Source organism: Nicotiana sylvestris, chromosome 4 (genome assembly GCF_000393655.2).
Source record: "Nicotiana sylvestris chromosome 4, ASM39365v2, whole genome shotgun sequence".
Lineage (NCBI taxonomy): Eukaryota > Viridiplantae > Streptophyta > Magnoliopsida > Solanales > Solanaceae > Nicotiana > Nicotiana sylvestris.
Window position 1 is genome coordinate 70931567 of NC_091060.1, and position 14366 is coordinate 70945932.

Below are 14366 nucleotides of genomic sequence, written 5' to 3' on the forward strand. Positions count from 1 at the left end.
ATTATAAAAATATGCAAAAAAATATATATATTAGCTATATTTTAGTATGAATATGAGAATCCAATAAATGAATAATCAAAAATAATAATTTTGGAAATTATTATTGGATTTTAGGGATGAAAATAAGGAAATAAATTGGTTTAAAACCTTTTAAAAATTAAGGAAAAATAATAAAACAATTGGACATACTTATATATGCATACATATGCTATTTTGAAAGTATTTTGTATATTAGAAAATATATATAGGGAACAATTGGGTATCAACATAGGAGAACCCTAAATAAGGTATATTTCTATTTACAGTAAGGAATATTCTTGATACAGCTGTCTAACCGCCTAGTACGGAATCGTACAATCCTATTCCGGGATTTGCGCCATGATCTTTGGGATATGGCAGGAATCTAGTTCATTCTGTTATAAATCCACAATGGTAGTATTTCGGGGTCGATCATACTCTGCTTCGATATTCCTCGTACTCCTATCTCCGGGCATAGCATTCTGTCTCCTAGCTCAAGTCTGGTCCATCGGGCTCAAACTCAACCTCTCCCTCAAGCCTATAAATTGGGTAGCCCCGATTTCTACCGTATACAATAATTTGAATTTGAAAGGGGTGGTATGTATGAAATGTCGGCTTGACTAGTATTATGATAGGCGTCATCACGACAGGTTGAGTTTTGGGCGGTGACAAAGAAGTTCTATGACCGGAACATTTATGTGTATTGATTTTTTTTGTTCTTAACCACATCTGAAGTTGGCTTGTTGCAATTGTAAACTTCAGACATCTTGTCGAAGCCGACATGTCTGAAGTTAGCATACTTTGTAGTTCTTACTTCAGACTTCTATTTTGATATGACTTTTGAAGTTGTATTTGAATTGTTTGAAGTTATGTTTGAAATTACGCTTGCAAAAACCTAACTTCAGACATTAATATCTAAAGTTGGCATATTTTGTAGTTCTAACTTCAAACATAATTGCCTGAAGGTGAGCTTGCCAAAGCCTTAACTTCAGAAATGTATGTTTGAAGTTGAACTGAGCATAATGAATTAAGTTCGCATGATTGGAGTTGTTTATGAAATTTTTGCTGACTTCCTTCCTTAAGTTTACATCCCCCGTGTGCTTCATCCGCACAAAATTGAAAAAATCCAGAAAACGACCTTCCATGGAAGAGCAATCAATGGTTTCCACAAAAAGGGTATCGTTGATTTTTTTTTTAAAAAAATTCTTACTTACCACATGAAAAGAATAAGAGAACTCCATATCTCTCTTACACCACATTCATTGAGCTATTGAACAAAGTAAAATGGGTTTCCATCAAAGAAGGTCTCGTGTTTGATTCCCAGGCTGACTAGATGGTCTAATTGGAATAATACACAACATATATTTATTTTACCAAGATTGAATAGCATATGCGATGCATTTTTGAACTATGATAATGCTTGCCTTTTTTTGTACAAAATAACTTCAAACGTAGCATATTAAAATATTCACTTGTAGCAGTGCAAATTTTAGACGCATGGGTCTGAAGTTCGCTTATAGCAGCATACTTCATATGAATGTGTTTTAATTCATTTTTGGTAAATTATACTAAAATTTTTTTTTTTTTTCATATTTTACACATTAGAATTTTTTGACGAAGGAATACAATTAAACCATATTCATTAAACTTAATTAGCTCGTAGGTGGAGAGCAGAGGCGGACCTAGAATTTCTAATATATGGATGCACCACTATAAAATGAGGAAAAAATGTATTAAGTAAGAATTGATCCTCATCCCTTTTGGTAAATATTTTGACCTATAAATCTGAAGTTAACTTGCAGTATTGAAGTTCCTTATCTGAAATGTGTATACAGTTAAAATCGGGCTTGCCCAATTTTGCTATTTAATCGAGACCAGGAGATCACGTCGAGGGTCAGCCTCGAGATGGATCGGGCTATAGTATGAAGACGAGGTGTCGAGTTCAAGAATCAAGATGTCCGTCGAGATCGAGGCCAGCAACAATCGAGACTAAGTATGACCGACTTCGAGTGAAGTGCAATAACGGAAAGACGAGATATCCATGACCGGTCGAAGATCATGGTGAAAATCCTGGAACAGATCGAATCAAGGGCGGTTATTTGTAACAATCATGGGATTTACTTCCGTAATTAGAACTATATACCATAATTAGGACTCATCTAGTATATAAAGGGGAATCCCTCATCATTTGTAAAACACCTTACATTCATACAGATCAAAGCAATATAATATTCTCTCTCTAACTCACGTTCTTTTGTTTATCAACTTGCTGCTCTTTAACTGTTCTTGTTCTACCAAGCTCGAGGGTTCATTAGCTCGAGGGTATTGATCAAACGCTAGTTTGCTTTGTATTGTTGTCAATTTGCATCACTTATTTTTTTGTTTATCAATTGATATTAAGTGAAATCACGTATCCTTGAAACCACATTATAAGTTTAATTGTTACTCAGTTTTTAGGATAAACAGATTGGCGCCTACCGTGGAGCTAAGGATAATAGTGATTGCTTAGTATTTTAACTTTCATAACACACATTGCTTTTACGCTTGTTCTCGTGAGTATTTTTGATTTCAAGAATCAACATGTTGAACTCTCAAGCAGTACCCACTCAACTTGATACCGACCTTGGTTTTCATGGCAAAAATGAACACGTAGTCGCCTCGAGAAACGGAGTGCCTCTAATCAATCCCGATGCACCACAGGCCGTAGATCCGGTTGATGTCAGTTCTCGTGTCGCCATTCATGGAGATTTAGGCGTCGACCCTAAAAATAGCGTCCGTAGATACGCCCGTGCAACCGATCAGAACGCACAAAATGGTGAAGAAGGCGGAATTAGCCTTCGAATGATATTTAACATGCTACAAAATCAAGAACCCGCGATAGTGCAACTCGAAAATCAGAATCGAGGCCCAAACAGAATCGAACTCGATACATCACAGGAAGTTGCTCATAGGGTCGAATCCGTACAGGAGAAATTGAACGATAATGGATCGGGAACTGATCCCGCCATCATGAAAATGCTCGAGGAGATCACTAAACGGATTGAATCGGGAGAAAGTAAGATTGAGGCTAATGATAAAAAGGTGAAAACGTACAACTCCCGGGTTGACCAAATACCGGGGGCACCCCCGATTCTAAAGGGTTTGGATTCAAAAAAGTTCATACATAAGCCTTTCCCACCAAGTGCGGCTCCGAATCCCATTCCGAAGAAATTCCGCATGCCAGAAATTTCCAATTACAATGGAACCACTGATCCTAACGAGCATGTCACTTCTTATACATGCGCAATAAAAGGAATGACTTAGAAGACGATGAAATTGAATATGTTCTATTGAAAAAATTTGGAGAAACTTTATCGAAGGGGACAATGATATGGTACCACAATTTGCCGCCCAATTCCGTGGATTCTTTCGCCATGCTTGCCGATTCGTTCGTAAAGTCACATGCCGGAGCAATAAAGGTCGCGACTAGGAAGTCGGACCTCTTCAAAGTGAGACAAAAGGACAATGAAATGCTTAGGGAATTCGTATCTCGATTTCAGATGGAGCACATGGACCTACTCCCGATTACCGATGATTGGGTTGTCCTAGCCTTTACTCAGGGTTTGAACGAGCGAAGTTCCATAGCATTATGTCAACTAAAGCAGAATTTGATTGAATATCCAGCGGTGACCTGGGCTGATGTGCATAATTGATACCAATCAAAGATTAGAGTCGAGGATGATCAATTGGGAGCTCTATCCGGTTCTGCTTACCCAATAAGTCCGAAGGTAGGATTCAAAGAGACATCGATAGAGAGCCCCGATCGAACAAAGATCAGTACCAAACATATAGCGCGGATCATAGAAACAACGGACCGGGACGTAATCCCATTCGAAATGATCGAAGGAATGATCGAGGTCAAAATTCTCGAGGGCTCATGAGTAAGAGTGGCTTCAATAAACATGTCGAGCCTAAGGAAGCACCACAGCTATCGAAATACAACTTCAGTGTTGATGGTTAAGGCATTGTGTCAGCCATTGGACGAATCAAGGATACTAGGTGGCCCATACCCCTACAAAGCGATCCAACTCAAAGGAATCCAAATCAAATGTGCAAGTACCATGGAACCCATGGTCACATAACCAAGGGTTGTAGACAATTAAGGGAAGAGGTAGCTCATTTATTCAACTAAGGTCATCTTCGAGAGTTCTTGAGTGACCGAGCAAAAAATCACTTCAGAGACAGGGATGCAAACAGGAAAAACGAACAGGAGGAACTGCATCACGTGATTCATATGATCATCGGTGGGGTCGATATCCCTCAGGTCCGAAATTTAAATGCACCAAAGTCACAATCACAAGGGAGAAGCATACCCAAGACTACTTACTAGAAGATACCTTATCTTTCAACGATGAGGATACAGAAGGGATCGAACAGACCACAACGATGCACTGGCAATATTTATCCTTATGAATAAAATTCAAGTTAAACGTGTGTTGGTTGATATAGGTAGCTCGGCAAATATTATTTGATCGAGGGTCTTGGAGCAGCTCGGCCTTCAGGATCCAATCGTGCCTACAACTCGAGTGTTCAACGGTTTCAACATGGCAAGTGAAACCACCAAAGAGGAAATCATGTTGATAGTGAACGTGGCTGGAACTATCTAGGAAACAAATTTCCATGTAATCGAAGGTGATATGAGATACAACGCGCTGCTCGGGAGACCTTGGATCTATAATATGAGGGCGATACCTTCAATGCTTCATCAAGTCTTGAAATTCTCAACACCGGAAGGAGTCAAAACGGTGTACGATGAACAACCAGCAGCCAAAGAGATGTTTGCGATCGATGAGGTAATACCAGTATCAACTCTAACATCAACAAAGGGACCAGAATCAAAGGAAAAGCATAAGGCCAAATAGCAACCACAATCGTCGGCTTCGACCAGATCGGAACAGCAGGAAATTATCAAGGATGATGATTGCATGATACCTCGTAATCCCCGATGATTCTGATGCCACGAAGTCAACGGTCCAAGAGCTGGAACAAGTCATACTGATCGAGCATCTACCCGATCGAAAGGCATACTTGGGCACGGGGTTAACTTCCGAGCTCAGGGAAAAACTCATTAAATTCTTTATTAAAATATGGATTGTTTTGTTTGGTCCCACCTTGACATGACAGGGATCCCGCCGAAGATCACTACTCATTGATTGAGTTTGGACCCGAAGTTCAAACCAGTAAAGCAAAAGAGAAAGCCTAGTTTGAGGTAAAGCATGCATTCATCAAGGACGAGGTAACCAAACTTCTCAAAATAGGATCCATCCGGGAAGTAAAATATCCCGAGTGGTTAGCAAATGTAGTTGTATTCCCTAAGAAGGGGAATAAAGTTAGAATGTGTATAGACTAAAAAGTCTTAAACAAAGCATGCTCTAAGGACTCTTTTTCCCTACTGAATATCGATCGTATGATTGATGCCACGGCTGGCCACGAGATCCTCAACTTTCTCGATGCCTACTCCGGGTAAAACCAAGTACAAATGAACCCAGAGGATTAGGAAAAGACTTCATTTATCACTAAGTACGATACTTATTGCTATAATGTAATATCATTTGGGCTAAAAAATACTGGTGCTACTTATCAACGCCTAGTAAAACGAATGTTCGAATAATAAATAGGTAAATCAATTGAGGTTTATATTGATGACGTGCTAGTTAAGTCCCTGCGCACAAAGGACCATTTGACACATTTGCAGGAAACCTTTGACATATTGAGAAGATACACCATGAAGCTCAACCCCGAAAAATGTGCATTCGGGGTCAGTTCAGGCAAGTTCCTCGGCTCTATGGTATCAAATCGGGGAATCGAGATCAACCCCGATAAAATCAAGGAAATCAAAAACATCCTAGTCGTGGATAGGTTAAGGTCGTACAAAGGTTAATAGGACGGATAGCTGTTTTAGGCTGATTCATCTCGAGGTCTTCGGATCGAAGTCACATGTTCTTCTCACTGCTCAAAAACAAGAACAATTTTATTTGGACCCCAGAATGCCAACAGGCATTGGAAGAATTAAAGTGGTATCTTTCGAGCCCATCATTGCTTCATACTCCGAAAGTAGACGAGCAACTCTACTTATTTGGCAGTCTTGGAGGTCGCGGTAAGTGGTGTACTAGTTCGAGAAGAGCAAGGTATGCAATTTCCTGTTTACTATGTTAGCCAAACTTTAGGTGAAGCAGAGACCCGGTAACCACACTTAAAAAAATTAGCGCTTGCTCTAATAAGCGCCTCTGGGAAATTAAAACCGTATTTTCAATGTCATCCAATTTGTGTTGTAACCACTTATCCCCTTCGTAACATTTGGCACAAGCCCGAACTCTCGGGCCGACTGACCAAATGGGCCGTCAAAATCAGTGGTTACGATATTGAATATCAACCTCGAACGGCCATTAAGTCTCAAATCTTAGCAGACTTCTTGGTCGACTTTACACCAGCCCTCGTACTCGAGGTCGAAAAGGAACTATTGCTAAAATAAGGTACATCCTCAAGGGTGTGGACCTTTTTCACAAATGGTGCTTCGAATGTGAAAGGGCCTGGGCTAGGCATCATTTTGAAGCCACCCATAGGCAATACAATTAGACATTCTATCTAAACTCCTAAGTCTCCAAAGTTGACTAACAATAAGGCCGAATATGAGGCCATGATTACAGGTCTCGAGCTAGCTAAAAGTTTGGGGGCAGAGGTCATCGAGGCCAAGTGTGATTCCCAACTCGTGGTTAGCCTAGTCAACAAAACTTTCGAGGTTCGAGAGGATCGAATGCAGATGTACTTGGACAAATTGTAGGTAACCTTACACCGGTTCAAAGAATGGACCCTACAGTATATACCTCGAGAGCAAAATGGTGAGGCCGATGCCCTTGCAAACTTGGGGTCATCAGTAGAAGATAATGAAATTAGCTCAGGGACTATCGTACAACTTTCAAAGTCGGTAGTTGAAGAAGGCCACGCCAAAATAAACTCCACATGCCTAACTTGGGATTGGAGGAACAAATATATCGATTATCTGAAGAATGGGAAACTTCCGTCGGACCCTAAGGAATCGAGGACTCTACGAACAAAAGTTGCACGATTCACATTGGCCGAAGATGGAACATTGTACAGAAGGATGTTCGATGGGCCGTTGGCAATATGCTTGGGTTCGGGAGACACCAACTACGTCCTACGAAAAATTCACGTGGGCACTTGCTGGAACCATTCTGGTGTCGAATCACTGGTTCACAAAGTCATCAGAGCAGGGTATTATTGGAAAATTATGGAAAACGATACTAAGGAGTTTGTTTGAAAATGCGACAAATGCCAAAGATATGCACCGATGATTCATCAGCCTGGGGAGCAGCTTCATTCAGTCCTATCCCCATGGTCGTTAATGAAATGGGGAACAAATATCGTCGGCCCTCAGCCATCGGCCCCAAGTAAAGTTATGTTCATTTTATTTATGACTGACTATTTCTCTAAATGGGTTGAAGCATAGGCTTTCGAGAAAGTCGAAGAGAAAGAAGTTATATACTTCATATGGGATCACATCGTATGCCGAATCGGGATACCCGCCGAGATAGTGTGCGACAATGGAAAATAATTTATCGGTGGTAAAATAACAAAGTTTCTCGAAGATCACAAAATAAAAAGGATATTATCGATGATGTATCATCCTAGAGGGAATGGACAGGCCGAATTAACGAACAAGACCATCATTCAAAACCTAAAGAAAAGGTTGAACGACGCTAAGGGGAAATAGAGAGAAATTTTGCCCGAAGTCCTTTGGGCATATCGGACAACGACAAAATCCAGTATGGGGGCAATGTCGTTCTCCTTAGTATATGGTGCCGAAGCACTGATCCTGATCGAAGTCGGGGAACCAAGCGTCAGGTTTCGATACACAATGGAAGAATCAAATAACGAAGCTATGAACACAAGCCTCGAACTGTTAGATGAAAAATGGGAAGCCGCCCTCGTTCGAATGGCCGCCCAAAAATAGCAAATCAAAAGATATTATAATCGAAGAGCCAATATTCGACACTTCAAAATAGGGGACTTAGTTCTGAGAAAAGTCACCCTCAACACTCGAGATCCAAACGAGGGGAAACTCGGCCCAAATTGAAAAGGACCATATCAGGTTCTCGGTGTCATCGGAAAGGGATCTTACAAGCTTGTCACGATGAACGGCGAACAACTGCCAAATAATTGGAACATATCACTCCTCAAACGATACTATTGCTAAGGTATGACTCTCCCCCTTTTTCGTTTATATTCGATACTAACTTATTACAGGTGCTCGATCAAAGACATCGGGAAATTCTTCAACATAAAGACCTCGGGTTTTAAAGCACACGTTACACTCTTTTTCCTTAGATCAATTTTTGTCCCAAATAGGTGTTTTCGGTGAGGTTTTTAACGAGGAAACAATTATTTGTGCTACCTGGGGACAATTCAACAGTATCCGAGGCTTCTTTACAATTAACCTCGAACACTGGGGGGGCACTGCCCTCGGATGTTGTGTTTTCAAGGAAGATGCTTCGTGTCAACAAGGTCTCGATAGGAAAAAATTTTAAAGGATCAAACGGTCAAATGAATTGTGCCCACATAGATTGCCCGAGCCCTAATGACAAAACATGTACGCATGAATGGTCTATTAAAAGAAATACTTTTTCCTTATCAGATGTTCCATGCCTCCGTGAAATTCCTACTTTACAATTTCGTACTTACAATATATTACGAAAACCGGCTAAAGAGCCAATCACAACTGAATCTCGAGTAATTAACCCCGTACTCAGGACTGCCGTCCGAAAATCGACGTGCTTGAATTATTAAAATTTGAAATCTTAAGACCTTAAAAGGGCAATCCTCGATTTTATAGGCCATGACCACCCCACTCGGAGACTGATACTTCGAACAAGTTTGAAGCATAATCGAGAAACAAGCCCAATGGGCAAATATCAAGTTAAAAGCTACAGCCAAACTAACACGGTTCGGAGACGTCTGAATTTCGTAATCAAACAGGCCTTCAAATATTTTCATAAAACTGGTTAAAAAAAGGCTACCCTCGGCAAATTTATATAGGGTTTCGATAAACATCAGCCCTCGAAAACCTTAAGAGGTACCAAATTGAACAAACTTATGCTAAGGCATAACAAATTTTTTCGATAACACTGAATCCTAATGGGTACAGATTTATCTCATGCTAAGGCACAACAAATTTTAATATGATTAAATTTTTTAAGCAGAAAAAAGGGAAAATCCACTCTTGTGAGGTCATATCGGCCCGATCAAGAGCCTAAGGGACATTACATTATTGAGATCGAGGACCCGCCCTCGCTTAACCAAAACCTAAGGGTTTTTTCTACACCGAGTTCGAGCAATTACTCACTCGGTCATGGAGACTATAGCAATCCGATTTCAACAAAATTTTTACAAGGGAACGAAGTGAGTCAAATTTCTCACAAGACCTAAAGTATATCAGAATTTTCATAAGGCAAAAGCAAAACAGAGTTTTCACAAAATAGAAATCAGAGACAAATCGGAAAGAAAAGGGATCCTTCATAGATGCAAAAGTATTAGCAGAGACCAGTCAGGGTCTTATACAAAATCCAAAAAAGAAGAAAAAACTCTAAGTGCCTAATCTTCCCCGGGAGCTTTATCTTCTCCGCTCTCGGATCCACTCGCGCTCCCAGAGTCATCATCATCAGAGAGCAAAGCTTTGGCTTCGGCCCCTAGCACTTTCACATTCTCGATATCAGCAGTAAGTTCAAAAACACGAGCATGAATCTCTTCGAGAGTCTCTCTCCGAGACTGGCATTTGGCATGCTCGGCAATGTAGGATGATCGAACCTGAGTAGCATCAAAACATTTCCTTTGCTCGAGCGTTAGCGGCTTCAGTGTTAGCTTGGTAGACGGCCATGATCGCCTCCGCATCGGCCTTTACTCTTTCTGCTTCAGATGCGGCCTTTGCAAGCTCAGCGGCCAACCGAGTCTTGAGCTCCTCAATTTTCTTGGCTCGGGCCAAGCTCTCTTCCTTCATGCTTTGGAGTTGACACTGAGCCAAACTGGGCTCGAGCAGTATCTTTCTCCGAGGCGAGGCGGTCCATGTTCTGCTTCCACCTAAAATTCTCTGCCTTTTTCATCTTAGCCTCATCGCGAAGCTGCTCGATCTTTTCGGCCTTCTGTCGAACCTGTAGGATCAAAGTATTAGTCGCCATCCCCGAATAGACACACCAAACTTCTAAGAAAATTCTTCATTACCTGTTCGATCAAGTCAGTCTGCTCTTTGTGAGCTTTGGCTAGTTCAGCTCGGAGGTCCTTGATCTCCTCTTCTTTTTGCCCACTGATGAGTTTGAGGGCATCTCTCTCCTCTTTGAACCTTTTGAGATCGGCCTCACATCGGTTCAGCTCGGCTCGAGATTTGAAAATTGCTTCCCGATGAAGTGTCACGGCCTATGGAGAAAGGAAGGAAATAAAGGCAAATGTAAAACTAATAACAGAGACTGGAGTCTACCTGGTTCAGGAGTTGCTGAGCCTCATAAAAAATGATCGTTGCATCCAGATCGAAAACATCATCGACCCCCGTGAAGCAGCCAAGGAATAAGTCATCCCCTTCATGGATCGTTCCCACATCGGGGGTCTCCACAGCCTGGGCCTCCTAAAATTGCCCCTCGAAAAATGTGGGGAAGGGCGGCGAATCATCAATATTGATTTCCCCAAGTAAGACACTTGGGGTGCTCTCTCCTTTTCGGAGGGCCTAGGAACTGGACCATTCAGGCAAAACGGCCGATTCTTCATCACGGCGGACAGGCACACTCGCCAATTGTTCGTCACGGCAGGAGACATCTTCAGCCTCTGATGATTCTGGGACTTTGCTCGGAGCATCTTTCGAGGTCTCCTCAGTCCGAAGATGAGCCTCCTCGACCATCACCGACTTAGCTGCCTTTGAAGCTTAAGCGCTCCCCCTCTATCGACCCACCAGCTTGTAGTCTGCATCTTCTTCCTCTTCTTCATCTCGTAGTTTCTGGACTACGTCGGCAGGCAGAGCGGCAGTGTCATTCTTCGACTTACAAGCCTTGCTCTTTTTAGGCTTTAGAGTATCGAAAGGCGGGACCCTTTTCCTCTTTTTATCCTTGGCCGATTTTGTGGCATTCTCTTCCCCAGGTGGGGCGGCCTCATGACAGCATTGTCTCTGAGACCTGTATTGGAGGAAATTAAGTAAAAATGAAAAAGAATCATTTCACAGAAGGGCATCAAACGCGGATAGAGAAGCTTACCGCGATTTTTGGCCTCCCATCAGCCCTTTGCCAAATCGCGCCACGAGCACTCAGCATACGAAGAGGTCGAGGCAAGATTTCAAACCCAGCCTTCAAGGTTCGGGATCGCACCGGTCACCCAAGAAACCGCAACATCATAGAAGGGATGTCAAAACGAAAAGGCAAAAGAAACAAAAAGGTAAATGGAAACTATAGATGGGTTTGTACTTATGCTTCATGTTTCACTCTTCAGGGAATGACATCTTCTCGGCCGGAATTATGTCGGAAGTCCTCACTCGGACAAACCGGCCCATCCATCCTCGGTCCTTGTCCTTATCTATGCTCGAGAACAACACCTTGGTGGCTCGACGCTAAAGCCTTATTAGTCCGCCTCGATAAAGACTGGAGTTGTACATTCTAATGAGATGATCGAGGGTAAAAGGCATCCCCTCGACTTTGCTCACAATAAATCGAAGCAAAATAACTGTGCGCCAGAAGGAAGGATGGATCTGGCCCAGGGTTATTTGGTATTGGCGGCAGAAATTGAGGATAATAGGGTCAACGAGACCCAGCATAAAAGGGTAAGTGTAAAGGCTCAAGAACCCTTTCACGTGGGTGGTGATGTCCTCTCTGGGGGTCTGAATCACCACCTCTTTGTTTTCCCAATGGCAATCTTTTTTCACCCGCTCAAGATTGCCCTCCATCATCGAGCATATGTATCTCGACATTGGCTCACATCGTCCAGGTACCGATGAGGGTTTCTCGACTTTAAAGTCAGAAGTAAGATCGCATGACCTAGGAACACACTCTTCGACACGTGGCCCTACCGGCATTTTATAGCACGAAGACGAGGTGTTGAGTTCAAGAATCGAGATGTCCGTCGAGACCGAGGCTAGCAGCAATCGATACTAAGTATGACCAACTTCGAGTGAAGTGCAATAACGGAAAGGCGAGATATCCGTGACCGGTCAAAGATCACGGCGGAAATCTCGGAACAGATCGAATTAAGGGCGGTTATTTGTACCAATCATGGGATTTACTTCCGTAATTAGAATTATACTTTAATTAGGATTCCTCTAGTATATAAAGGGAAATCCCATCATTTGTAAAACACCTTACATTCATACAGATCAAAGCAATATCATATTCTCCCTTTAACTCACGTTCTTTTGTTTATCAACTTGCTGCTCTTTAACTGTTCTTGCTCTACCAAGCTCGAGGATTCATTAGCTCGAGGGCATTGATCAAACGTTGGTTTGCTTTGTATTATTGTCAATTTGCATCACTTATCTTTACGTTTATCAATTGATATTAAGTGAAATCACGTATCCTTAAAACCACATTATAAGTTTAATTGTTACTCAATTTTTAGGGTAAACAAAATGATAAATTTAATTCTTTCATGTTATTTGGACTACCTGCCAAAATCTTGATTGTTATATTGGGTTTGCAAAATTATGAATTTTTTGTATATGATCTTCCAAAATCTAGTAAACCTGTTAAATCTCGTTATTAGATGGAAAAAGTATAACTTGTCTAATTAGATTTCAGATGTTATCTGCAGTGAAGTATAATCAGTTAGCAAATGGATTTCTCTAATAGTCTTTTCATTGCTTTTTGAAGACATAGAATAAGTAAAAAATAACTTGAGTGAAGTTGAAGTATTCAAATGCTTAAATCAGAATATCTAGTTTTCAAATTATCGTCTATATATCTGAATCCTTGTAGTAGGCGAATCTTCTCTTTTATGGCCCTTTTCTAGAGTTTTGAGCTATTAAGCTAATTAATGATTTGTGCTTGCATTTACATTTAACGTTAGCGATCTAAATACAATAGATTTATTATTGGGTTGTCCATTTCCTCTCTAAATCATTCATGTTTCAGCTCATACCTCTATGTGGTACCTGTTTTATTTATTTAGGGTTATTTTTGTCTGGATATTAGTTACTTAATAGAAACTGGGTATATGTTAAATAATTTTGAAAAGTTGGTTGTAGGTTAAAGAGTGCTACTATGAGCCCGTTTGGACATAAGAAATTTTTTCCTTTTTTTCCAAAATATTTTCACTTTTCTCGTAACCAACGTTTGTTCATAAAATTTTCAATTTTCACTTGAAGATACATTTTGGAAATTTTCGAAAATTTGAAAATGTTTTTCAAAATTTTCACTCAAATCATTCACAAAACTTCAAAAACAACCCAAAATTATATTTATGTCCAAATAGAACTCTAAATTTCAAGTACCATTTTTACTTGAAATTTTTTTTCATCCTGTTTTGAAATTTTACAATTCTTATGTCCAAACGCCCACTAATATTGGGGATCCATGCTTCGACATCCGCAGTAAAATCAGCAGCCAAATTTACGGCCCTCTTCCACCTGTTTTTCTTGTGGAAATGACATCAAATAGATATTTTTAAGCATATTGTTTAAAATATATTCACAGTTTATAATATATTTAAGATTAGTTAACTTCGCTTAAATTTCAGGACACGACGTCCTAGAATTTAAACCTCAAAATTCAAACTTCAAGACATCGTATCCTAAAGTACGAAAATTGTGTCCTTAAGTTCGAATTTTATGTACTAAATTTTAAATTAGTAGTTCAGCAATTTAGGACACCGTGTCCTAAAGTTCATAAATTGTGTTTTAAAATTCGAATCTTATGTCCTAAATAAGATACAATTAGTGGTCAGAAATTTAGGACATTTAATCCTGAAGTTTAAATTAGCAGTTGGATAAGATACTTATAGCCTGTTTGGCCAAGCTTCTTTTTGGCCAAAAGTGCTTCTTTTTTTTTGCTAAAGACACTTTTGGCCAAAAATTGAGGTGTTTGACAGCTTTTGGAAGGAAAAAAAGTGCTTTTGAGGAGAAGCAGAAGCAGTTTTGAAGAAGCAAAAAAAGTAGCTTCTCTCCAAAAGCCTTTTTTGAGAAGCACTTTTGAGAAAAATACACTTAGAAGCAGTTTTTTAAAGCTTGGCCAAATACTAATTACTGCTCAGAAGTGATTTTTAAACTAATTAGCCAAACACAAACTGTTTCTCACCAAAAGTACTCTTGAGAAAAGTATTTTTTTTTAAAA

The 14366-nt window shown here is 40.4% G+C and overlaps 1 protein-coding gene across 1 annotated transcript; it reads right to left on the reverse strand.

Annotated features, from left to right (window-relative positions):
- Positions 1–10031: 10031 nt before the first annotated feature.
- Positions 10032–12118, reverse strand: LOC138889684 (uncharacterized). The gene is made up of 4 exons (XM_070173019.1): positions 11889–12118; positions 11009–11228; positions 10291–10482; positions 10032–10220 (listed from the first exon to the last, which is right to left on the reverse strand). The coding sequence occupies exons 1-4, from the start codon at positions 12116–12118 to the stop codon at positions 10032–10034; spliced, it is 831 nt and encodes a 276-aa protein (XP_070029120.1).
- Positions 12119–14366: the final 2248 nt, after the last annotated feature.

What these genes read in the sequence shown, in the direction of transcription:
- LOC138889684 (XM_070173019.1), bottom strand. Translation starts at nt 12,118, where the DNA reads ATGCCGGTAGGGCCACGTGTCGAAGAGTGTGTTCCTAGGTCATGCGAT. An exon ending in ATCACCACCCACGTGAAAGG is followed by an intron (nt 11,229 to 11,888) that starts GTTCTTGAGCCT and finishes CCTCCAATACAG; the next exon opens with GTCTCAGAGACAATGCTGTC. An exon ending in AAGATGCAGACTACAAGCTG is followed by an intron (nt 10,483 to 11,008) that starts GTGGGTCGATAG and finishes CTTTCTCCATAG; the next exon opens with GCCGTGACACTTCATCGGGA.